Source organism: Monodon monoceros, unplaced genomic scaffold (assembly GCF_005190385.1).
Source record: "Monodon monoceros isolate NGI ecotype Baffin Bay Population unplaced genomic scaffold, NGI_Narwhal_1 Super_Scaffold_20, whole genome shotgun sequence".
Lineage (NCBI taxonomy): Eukaryota > Metazoa > Chordata > Mammalia > Artiodactyla > Monodontidae > Monodon > Monodon monoceros.
This window is the reverse complement of record NW_021703777.1, coordinates 39,959,029-39,971,127: the sequence shown is the minus strand read 5'-3', so window position 1 is coordinate 39,971,127 and position 12,099 is coordinate 39,959,029. Positions and strand designations below refer to the sequence as shown.

Here is a 12,099-nt window from a genome sequence, read left to right as displayed (position 1 = left end):
TCCTGCTGGGATTTTGACTGGAGTTACTTTGAATCTATAGATTAATTTGGGGAGAAATGATATCTTAATAACATTTAATGTTCCAATCCATGAATATGATAATATATATTTTTGAAGGTCGTCTTTCATTTTTTTAAATCAATGTTTTTCTACATTTCACATACAGATCTTATACATATTTTTGTACATTTCATGTTTTGTGGTGCTACTATAAATGCTAATTTTAGAATTTCAGTTTCTAAGTGTTCATTGCTACTACATAGAAATACACTTTTGCATACTAATGTTGCTAAACCCACTTATTAGTTCTGGTACCTTTTTATTAAGAAGATCCTTTGACTTTCCTATATAGGCAATCACATCACACCATCCACAAATAGATACTGTCATATTTATTCATTCCCAATCTATAATTTTTGTTAAAAAAAAATTTATTGTACAGTGACCTCAGACACAACGTTTTAGAGGAGGGTTTTGTTCCCAATCTTAGGAGGAAGCATTCAGTCTTCACCATTCATATGATGTTAGCTGTAGGCTTTTTTGGTTGAGGATCCCTTCTATTCCTAATTTGCTGAAGAGTTTTGTTTTTTTTTTAAATCATAAATGGTTGTTGAATTTTGTCAGAGGATTTTCTGCACCTTTTTTGGAAAAAAAACTTTTTGAGATACAATTTACATACCACAGTATTCACCCTTTTAAAGCATATAATCTAGTAGTACTTGGTATATTCAAAAGGTGGTTTTCTGCAATTTTTGAGATGGTCATGTAGTTTTTGTTTTGTATGCTGACACACTGAACTACATGGATTTCTTTGAATGTTGGGTCAACTTTTTATTTCTGGGATAAACCCAACCTAGTCATGACTTTTTTTTTTTTTACATATTGCCAGATTTCATTTACTAATATACTAAACTACAGAGTTACATTAAAGTCTGTGGCTTTAAACATTACCCTGCATATACCCTTATGGCTTTTGAATAAACTAAAAATGCCTTAAATGCTTTCATAAGACAATTTTTAAACAAAATTTTAATTAAAGCCTTTATATCTTAACATCTTATAAAATCACTTGGATTATAAAAAGCTCACATTTGGTCTATAGATAAGGACAAAATGTGCATTAAAGAAGCCCTAACAAGGAAAAAAAAAGTCCTAAGTTATTTACATAATGAAAAATAACTACAATAGTCAAGGCTTTCTAGCTGGTTGGCTTCCCTCTCCTTTGGACTGCTGCTCCAGAATTCCTTTATAAAACACATAAGGGATGCAATATGATCACAGGGCTGGAGGTCCTGGTTTGAAGCTGCATTTACATAAGAAGCATTCATTTTCTTAGCTATTTGTGTTATAAAACAATAAAAATAGAAAACTTTTCTAAAGGTATTTTTATTCACATTTTACATAAGACTGAGAAAATGTCAGTTGTCCATATCAAAGAATGGGGAAGCCAAAACAGTAGTCTCTCCCGCAAGGTCACTGCTCCGCTTGTTTTTTTTACCTGTAACATTAAGTTTCTGTCTCCCATAATAGTCCAGAGGTAAGACCTACAGGTTGCTTTTAGTTCTTGAGAGAAAAGGAAATTAAGAAAGGTGCTCATCATAAGAACATCAAACATTAAGAGAAAAGAGTTTCTGCCCTTAAAAGAAACAGTGGAAAAAAGACAAGACATATTCTCATTTCAAAGCAATTTATAGTTAATGATAACTGGGCAAAATGATAGATTTATTTTTTAGTTGTGTGCTTTCAGAAGTAATGTCAAATTTACTTAATATCAGATATTTTAAAAGGTTTCTTGCATCTTAAATGGTTAAAAGTGGTGTTATTAAAGAAAAAATGCAAACCCTTTTTTTACAGAATAGTATAAATGTTTATTTTCTGTATGATTTACTTTGCTGTCCTGTTTTTACAATATAGAAAAGTGTATTCTTTGAATAGCTCTAGTAAATATAAATTTAATCTTTCTACTTTGGGATGTAAATAGAGCTAAAAAATTATATACCCAACCCTCCCCAAATAGTCTTTTAAAATTGTTGAATTAATGTGGATATTAATCTTGTTCAGCAATTTGATGCAAATGCCTAAATACAAAAAGTTGTTTAGTAAGTACTACACAGGAAGGAAAAGTCTTAATACTTTAGATAGCTTCCTGAAAATCAGAAAAACTAGTAGCATTTGATTGCACCTTCAAATTTTTACAAGCAAAACATTCTCAAGCAATGCCATCATACATAATCTACAACTGTAATCCAAATTTCACAAACATTTTATGCACACTGTATATAAATACACATCACAAAGGTGCAATTAGAATTAAACACAGAATATATACAGAATGAACAAAGTTTAGGTTTAGACAAAAAAGGTACTGTAATCTTTTGAAAAATAACTTGATTAGATATTTTATCCTCTTACACTAGTTTACATTTTTACAAATTTTAATTAAACATACTAGATTGAGGTGCTAAGAATGTTTGCACTATCTACATTTAAAGTTACTGCACTATAATTTTATAAATCCAAAGTTTAAAAGGAAGATGCTTAATGAATAACGGAATCTTTTTTGGATTACTTAATTTCTATTGCCTATATCTTGCATGTTCATATGAACATATATACACACTTAATACATACAACTATAGATTCCTTGTAGGAAATGTAATAATCATATACTACTAATTACTGAGGATTAAGGTACCTAGCAAAATGCCTGAATTCCAACATGGTTTTTTCTCATCATAAAATCCAGAGTCCTATTATAACAGGCTCTTAAATTCATAAAGCTTTTGAATTCTGAATTACTGAAAATGATTTAGGTTATCTTAGTAATTATATGAAAACACTCATACCTTTAGCTAACCAAATCACTGGCTAAAAATAATGCCATAATAAGCTTCCCTTATAAAAAGAAATCCCACTACAATTTTGAAAGCTTTGTTAGGAGGCCCCTTTCAGTAAATCAAGTAAGAGTCATAGATTGGTTTGAAACATCTTAGTTCAAAAGTCTAGAAAAAGAACTGTTTGTATAGATGAAAACTCCTTCTCTAAATTCATCTCTTAGAGCTTCAATATTCTTTATTTCTCCATCCAAACCAAATTTGTTAACTGGTAATTATGTAAGGTTCTATTTTATCACTACATAATCATAATGTTTACTTCTATTCATATGCACCGCTCATTTTAATAGTACCCCTTAATCACTGAGTTTATTATTTCAAATACATACCGCCTCCTTGAAAGAAAATGGAAACATCCCAGAGCATTTCTTAGTCACTTCTTATTATAGAAACAAACTGTCTGCCCTTTGAGAATTATTTTCTGTCTGTTAACACTTTATATGTTTTTAAAAAAAACAAAATAACTTTTTTAAAGTGTGCCCTACAGAGTACTTCCCCTTCTGACAATTCCCAAAGTGACAACAGGATATATTCCAGAATCCACCCTAAAATGTTGATTTTTCTTAAAAAGATAGTGCTTTTCTAAACACAAAATGTCATTTGAATATGTTTCATAAGACTTCGTTTATGTAGACATAATATCTGCTTATATTCTAGATCTAGTACCAAAGAATGACCGGGTAATACCAGTACTTCTTTGGCTTTTTCTACTGGAACAAAGTCATACAACGCCATACATTATAAATTATATAATAGTAATTTATAAATGTTCTTTGTCAATAGAATCAGAAGGACAGAACATCTAGTTCTTAAGAAACCCAAGCAAATTAAAAATCCATATAATACAATAAAGAAAAATTCAATTTAGAAGGGGCATAAGCAGATTTAACTAAGATTTAAAATGTAATTTCCTCGTTTAAAATTTCTCCTCATTCAATATTATAATTTCAGGTCTCACAAGACTGAATTAACAATACAATAATTGTTAAACTATCTTCCAGAAAATCAAGTGTCCCTGCACCTTCAATTTTCTGTACAGTTCGATTTATCAGTCTTTTGTGCAAGAGTTAGCAATTCATGGCACAAGGGTCACTTTTTGCTTTTCCTGCAGAGTTGATGACGCTCATCAAACATCGCCCGAATTCCTCAAGTATCATCCGTTCAGCTGCTGCCTTTGATTTCCCCTTCTTGTCTGCCTGCTCTGCCTGGGCAAGAAGGCAATTACACGTGGCTTCAGCTACTTCCTTAGTGACAAACGTAAATGGCAATCTGAAATGATTTTTAAGAAAGAGAGAGATGATGATGGTGTTGAATAACAGCAAGAGTGGTTGACATTCTTTCACCTAGAAATCTCTGTCGACATTTTCACGATTCAGCAAGCACACTGAACATCACAGTATGTGTGATGAACAAAAGCACATCCCACAGAGTTTTTAAAAAGTTAGACCTGGGCTTCCCTGGTGGTGCAGCAGTTAAGAATCCGCCTGCCAAGGCAGGAGACACGGGTTCGTGCCCCGGTCCGGGAAGATTCCACATGCCGTGGAGCGGCTAGGCCCATGAGCCATGGCCGCTGAGCCTGCGCGTCTGGAGCCTGTGCTCCGCAACGGGAGAGGCCCGTGTACCGCAAAAAAAATAAAATAAAATAAAAAAATTATATATAACGTTTTACGTAAAATACATATAACCTAGACAAAGTTACCTGGTTAACTGAAACGTAACTCTACATGTTAACTGGATACTGCTATAACAAAAGTCCTCCTGATTCATGTATATAAGCTCTGAGTGCAGTTTTTGTTTTATTTACTGTTGTTTCTGCACTGCCTACAACAGTGCCTGACACAGACACCCCATGAATATTTGCTGAATGAATGAATAATATTGGAAATTGAAAGCACTATCTCCTGGACAACATGGAAAATAAAGCACTTTCCCATAGTCCCATATAATGTTTGTAAAACAAAAAAGCGCACCAAAATTTTGCATTATTCCATGATATCAAAAACGAAACAACAGGGACACCAGATGCTGTTCTGTACATGGAGTTTCATTCATAAAGACCTGAACTATTGAGTATTAAAGCAGAGGAATCCATCCCGAGGCTAGCTATATGTAGCCAAGTTGTAGAGCCTAAGAAACAAAACCGGGTAACCTAATCTAACCAGTAACTCAACAACCTGTAAGTAAGCAGTCACTGATAGAAGGAAACTGCAAAACAAAATGAATGAAGTCTGGGACTTCCCTGGTGGCGCAGTGGTTAAGAATCTGCCTGCCAATGCAGGGGACAAGGGTTCGATCCCTGGTCCGGGAAGATCCCACATGCCACGGAGCAGCTAAGCCCAAGAGCCACAACTACTGAGCCCACGTGCCTAGAGCCCATGCTCTGCAACAAAGAGAAGCCACCACCATGAGAAGCCCGCGACGCAACGAAGAGTAGCCCCCACTCGCCGCAACTGGAGAAAGCCTGTGCGTAGCAACAAAGACCCAACGCAGCCAAAAATAAATAAATAAATAAAATTTAAAACAAGAACAACAACAAAATGAATGAAGTCTGAACTTAAGGCCCACTATGACAAGATAGGGTGACAGGATTTAGGCTGCTATACATTTGTACAGAAATCTTTAAAATATAAAAAGCATTTTAAATTAGAAAATATAATATTAAAATATTACAATAAAGTTAATATTACAGTAATATTGAAAAAGTAATTAATAGTGTATAACAGTAGCACTCATTATATAGTATTTGGAAACTATAGGAAAGAAAATGGAAAAAAAAATCAAATTTTTGCCACTCAAAGGCAAAAGCTTGTTAATACGCTAGTAGGACTTCTTTAATACAGTTTTTTTATACTTAGTTTTGATAACAGTGCATAATTTTGTGTTCTTTCACACTTCATAATAACAGATATCTTCCCAAGTTGAAAAATTAATTGTAAATATTTTAGTGTAGCAATATCTTTAATCTCCTCATAGAGATTAGACTTAATAACCTAAGGTTTACTGAAAGCAGATGACCAGAAAGGACCCTTTGTGATACCCCTCATTAAGGTGTCTGTCCATTTCCACTTCATTCAATCAAGAACTTTTTGCTGATTATACTCCAGTTACAAGAAAGAGTTCTTTAGAACTAATATCTGAAATATTTTGTACAAAAGCCTTACTTTTATAAGTTTTATAAGTTGGATCTTATTTCAACTTTGGCATTTTAAATGAAATACCATTTTCAAGGCTCATTCCATTTAATAATTCCTCAGATTAACCTCTAACAAACTCTCTAATACAAATTCAAGTCAGCATGCTATGTGCAATGGGCCCTGCCAAGCTGTGCTTTACTCCTCAGAGCCACGTGAAAAGGGTGATGTGAAAGATAAGAAAACCAAGGTAAGGCCCAGAAAGGTGAAGTGCTTGGCAAAATCACAAATTACAACAGAGCACAGACAGGATTTAAACTCAGGTCGGCCTGACTGTAAAGCTCCAGCTTTCCTACTCCAGAGGTCAGCAGTCTAGCGAAATAAGGAGGTAAAATAACACAGTGTGTGACAGGCTCTCCAACAGGGTGGGGAAAGTGCCACATGGGCACGGGAAGGTAAGAAGGTAAGAATGTGAAAAAATGTGAATAACAACACAACCGGTAAGAGGTATAAAAATTTTGGTTTTCTTCAAGGTTTGTCAAATTATTCAAATTTTTGTCAAATTATTCAAATTTCCCTCATCTTAGTAGGGAGAAATCCAATTAAATTAAGCACAGTGACCTAATACACTACCGTGCATTTTAGAACTGTACGATATATCTGACAGTGATTTTTCTGTTACTTTTAAATTCCTTTACAAGTAATTAAAGATAGAAAATGCAAAAGTCAGGTGTGCAACAACCAAAAGTATGAGCCCAATTTTGCCCCAAAAAAGAAACTTCACCAAAAATGAATATATCATACTATAAAAAGATATTCAAATATTGACTTACTTTCCTCCTCCGCTATTCAAAGCTGGTGTTGGCCTAGTAAGCAAGTCCGAAATCTGAGAGGATAACTTAGTCTTTGCTGCTGTTTGTTGCTGTACCCTTACTTCGGCTGCATCTGCCAAGTGCATCAATGTCTTTCTTTCTGGGCTTTCTTCAAAATTCTTACAGCCAATACATTTGCATATTGAGGAACACATTATTTTTGCCTAAAAGATTTACAAAAGAAAAGCTTCCAAATCAAAACCAAAAGACATCACTATAGTAGACTCCACAATCAAGTCAATAGGTGACAGAGTTAGCTGGTCAACTGACATAGGTAAAATGGAAACATCTCTTGTGACAAACACCAAAGGGGCCAGCTATGCATGTGCATAGGTCCAGTATTCTTGGCCACTCTGAAAGTGGCTATACTATGTTTGTTTGAGGCCTTCCACGCCAATTTTCCCCCACTATAGATTTTCCTCCTGATATGAATAACAAATGTTCTTTTATTAAAAAATGAGTGATACAATATTCAAAAAAACGGGTCATCCAGAATCCAGCCACCTCAATCAAATCACCATTAACATGTTGGTGACCTCCCACTTATGCAAACACACACACAGTATCATATCAAAGGAATTTCACAGACACTATTTTTATTATGAATACCTCCCCCTCCCTAAATAAATCCCCTGTCCAGAGTCCCCAAACCCTTCAACAGTCCGTATTAAACCAGTGTGTCCTTTCATGTAAAGATATACAAACTATATGTATATTTATGAAAAACACAGGCTTTATGTACATATATTAACTCACCAATACAGAAGTCTTTCTTTTTTTTTGTTTGTTTTACATAATCATATACCCACTTTTCTGCATCTTCCTTTTCTCACACTATACTTCATGAAATCCCTCCCTCCAAGTCATCTGGCATAGGCTGAATTCATCCTGTTTAATGACTGGCTATTAATCCCTGGTATGGATGTGCCACATTTTATTTGGGCATTCACTTCTCTACTGATGGTCATTTGTTTTGTTTCCAGTTCTTGAGTTCCACAAACAATGCATAAAAACATTTTTTTGTATATATTACGCTTTTATTTCTATGAGCTAGGTTTCTAGAACTGGGCTCACTGCTCAAAGGGTACATGTATTTTAATTTTAATAGATGTGGCCAGATTGTTTTTTCAGAAGGCTGTAACACCTCACATCTCATTAGCAATGGATAAAGGAAGCCTTTCCTACATTCCCTCCAACAATGTATACTATAGCTCTTTTTAATAAAGTGAGATCTCATTCTTTAATTTACATTTCCCAGACTCCTAGTAAATTTTAGTATCTTTTGTTGGCTACTTTTTCTTGAGCAAACCCACATCAATTTAAATAAATAAACAAGCCTACTGTCCTTCCTCTCTACAGTAAGATAAATGGATCATATTATGAACACACCTACCCTGCTCCTTTTTTACAATACACTAATAAATTCCATTTACCAAAGGAAAAAAAAATGGATATACCTTTTGAGTTAACCGGCTTATTTACTAGAAGCCAGTCTGGGATCCAACTGAAGCAATACATAATAAGTATCTAATGGTGAAGAGATAAAATTCCTAACCTCCAGGGGAAGAAGACATACTGATAATGGTAATTTGGATTAAGTTTTAAGAATTATAAGAAAGGTACTAATAATGTCTAATAGGAACTCAGGAGGGAGAAATTACAAATACAAGTCATCCATTTAGCATTGCTAATTCAACTTCTCTTGTGGCCAAAAAAAAAAAAAAGAGGGAGGGGGGAAAAGGTCACAAGAAAAGTCACAATCACTTAAATAATGTGGACAGTCACTCATTCAATCAACAAGCCCTGAAAGGCGTGTGAAAGGGACATCAATGTCTTATCCAGATGCAGACCAACTGGACCAAAAAAGCCAAGTCAGTTCAAAAGATGAACAACACAAACTGTCAGACAACATCATAAGTAATTCACAGTGAGCCAACTGGCCACTGCTAGTCAGAGTTCACTGTATTCCAAGTTTTTCCATTGCTTGGTCTTTTAGAACATATTAGTTATTAGACATTGTTTATGTCCTGAATGTCAAGGATTTTATCAAAATACATAGAGCAGCTTTCTCTCTTCTAACATATTTCAACCAGTCCACTGCCTTTTCTACTTCTATTAGTTCACAGAATTGTCAACCAGTTCAATTATTTAGTTCATGTATGTCTGAATTTCATATGCTTAGCATGTATTGATTGTTCAATGCCATATGCAAGAAAGGCTTTCTTTGCCCTTCTGACCCAGCTTTATAACAGTTTCCATTTTCTCTTTTTTGTGTGTGGAATTGGTTTTATAGCTTACATGCTTACATATTCATGACAATTTTTGTATGATACGGTCTGTGAACAGAAGCCACCTATCTCATCAGGTGTGCAAACAAGAGTCAGTCTTTCCCAATGTGAATGAAAAACTGGCTTGTTGGACTCTGCGACACTGTTTAAGAGACTTTCAAAAATAATCTTGATTATGTGCAATTTTCACTCCTACTGACTTTAGGACTAACAAAATGTTACTTTACTGTACTTTTTGAGAGGAGTATTTGACCTCTGAAATATGTAAATTAAGAATTCACTACAGAGAGAAAACAGTACACAAAATCTTTACTACGACACACCTGGTATGGGGGTGGGGCACTGGGCTGCAGGTACGTGCTCCTAGAGCAGAGCACACCTGGCCAAGGGAGAGTGCAGTGCTTGCTGGTATTACTTTACCAGGCCAGGCCTTTGGCCAAAACTAAAATAAGGTTTCCCTCTGCATATGAAATCTGAACGAATGAAAATATAACAGATGAGAAGAGCCAACTGCCATAGGAATGAGTTTCGGGCGCACCAAGAAACCAATTGTAGTAACCTTGGATTAATCTTGGGTGTGACTAGATTGCTTTATTTAAGCTTTGAAAATAAAAATAACAAACTATATAGTACTTTGTCTGAAACAAGTGGATCATTTACACGGCATCTATCAAAGCAGAGTTTCAATATACATTTTCCAGAAAAGATGCTGCCTGACCCATAAATAAAAACAGCCAGTTGAGTGGGATGATTAGATGGTAAAATGGATGCAGTCACCTCACAATAGCCAATAACCTCATCCAGCAATTACATATTCCTCCTTACCTATTTTTATGCTCACAAGGCAAACCTTCTAACATAATTTAATTTTCCACAGAGCAGTGTTCTTCAACAGGGCACTACTAGCATTTGGAACAAGATAAGACTATACTCTCAGGACTGCACCCTGAAATGCAGGCTATTATCCGTATATATTTCCGAAAAGTCTGTAGGGGAGAAACTGGGTAGTAATACCCCTCAGTGGAGAACCACTACTACAGAGTGTCCAGTCCACTTTGATGTTATTGTTATTGAAAATCAACAAACTGGTGCTGTGGTTTGCATACTTTCAGGTACAATGACCACGAAGTTATGAGCTGGTAACTCTGCTAATGAGACCCCAAGCTGTAATGACAAAACAAAGGTACTGTTACTCTGAAGCCCTGCTTGGGAGGCAAGAAGGTAGGTCTTCCTCAAATTAGGGCCCTTGGGCTGACTTTTCAAACTGCAATATTTTCAAACTGCAATTGCAAAGTAATTTCCCAGTTTACAAGTAAATTTTTTTTGTATGCACTTTCTAAAGTTATTTTCAAAAGATGGTTAGATTATTTTTCCCAACCTCAACTCACCTCATAGCATTCACAGTAGTTTTTAAGACATCCTGATCGTTTGCAATTACATCCTTTGCTGTGACGTCGATCTGATTCTCCCTCCTTTCCTTTCCCTATCTTGGGCTTAAAAGCTTCTGGATTTCTGTCAAGGCATGCCTATCAAAACAGATCAAATATCAAGTGATGTTAAATCACAGTAGATTAAACTTAAATTCTGCAAAGGGAATTAATTTTCTTCATAAAATACTTGAGCTCAACAAAAAAACAGGTGAAATTGTAAACTTTTGTCAGTTAAATGAAACAAGAAATAATCACCTTTATTGCTTTTTGCCTTTCATTTTCATGTTCCAAGTTATTATAACAATTAGTACAATTGCAGTTGTTGCAAAATTCACCATTTGCAAAGCAATCACAGTATCTGGAATATAAAAATCATTGTAAGTCATATAAAAAAGTCATTTTTAAGAGAAACAAAACTAGAAATTATCTTATTTAATAGCATTATATATGCAGTAAAGCATTTTAGAAATGTATTCAGAGCCACCGACTTATAGAGTTAACAACAGGTACTGACAAGGCTCAAAAGTAAAGTCATCAGCTGCTAGAATTTTGGTTTAGAAACTTAGTTCCAGTAGTAACAGCTGTCAACACAAGAGCTATGTGATTTTTATGCACCCCAAAAGTAAGTTATTTCAAAATCACAAAAAGGAAAAACATGGGCTATATTCTATTATATTAGTGGAACCTGCTCACGTGAACTACTGTCATGTTTCTTTGGATTCTAAACCCCCATAAGACCACTGCTTTTTATTTAACTGTTTCATGTCACATCTCTTCAGTACTAACAAGCAAATTAATCAACAAGTTAAAAAAAACTACTCAGAGTATCATCTCATTTAAGAGACCAAACATAAAGGTCATAAATAAGATCACATTTATTAGCAAGGACAGAGATCATGTCTGTCTCATGCAGCTGGATCCCTAAGCCCTACTCCAGTGCCTCATTTGTGGTAAAGACTCTAAAATTATTTCCTTCTGAATGAATGAAAGAGTCTTTTTACACCGTCATATGTGTTCATTCACTCGTATGTTTAATTACTTAGACTTATGAAATTGGTCTGTTAAGAATTTTTAGTTAACTCCACTTATTTTTTATTTTTATTTTTTTTGCGGTACGCAGGCCTCTTACTGTTGTGGCCTCTCCCGTTGCAGAGCACAGGCTCCGGACACGCAGGCTCAGTGGCCATGGCTCACGGGCCCAGGCGCTCCACGGCATGTGGGATCTTCCCGGACCAGGGCACGAACCCGCATCCCCTGCATCGGCAGGCGGACTCTCAACCACTGCGCCACCAGGGAAGCCCAACTCCACTTATTTTTAAAAGCATTTTCAGTTATATCAAATGAGGAAACAGCAGCAAAAGGACTTACAATTTCAAACACAGCGATTTTGTACAATTACAAGGCTTTCTGGGCCGACTGGCAGATTCTGATGGCATTATGCTACACAGACACAAACAAAAAGATATACATTTTAATCAATTAAA

General features: G+C 35.2%; 1 protein-coding gene across 4 annotated transcripts in view; it reads right to left on the bottom strand.

Moving 5' to 3' along the window:
- Positions 1 to 3,628: 3,628 nt before the first annotated feature.
- Positions 3,629 to 12,099, bottom strand: part of LIN54 (lin-54 DREAM MuvB core complex component) — a 74,010-nt gene continuing 65,539 nt past the window's right edge. For all 4 annotated transcript variants that reach the window (XM_029235964.1, XM_029235965.1, XM_029235963.1 and 1 more), the window contains exons 9-13: positions 11,984 to 12,055; positions 10,871 to 10,973; positions 10,574 to 10,711; positions 6,859 to 7,061; positions 3,629 to 4,163 (exon numbers count right to left, since the gene is read on the bottom strand). In XM_029235964.1, the coding sequence (XP_029091797.1) occupies positions 3,962 to 4,163; positions 6,859 to 7,061; positions 10,574 to 10,711; positions 10,871 to 10,973; positions 11,984 to 12,055 (718 nt within the window). In that variant the 3' untranslated portion in view covers positions 3,629 to 3,961. The remainder of the gene's footprint in view (positions 4,164 to 6,858; positions 7,062 to 10,573; positions 10,712 to 10,870; positions 10,974 to 11,983; positions 12,056 to 12,099) is intronic.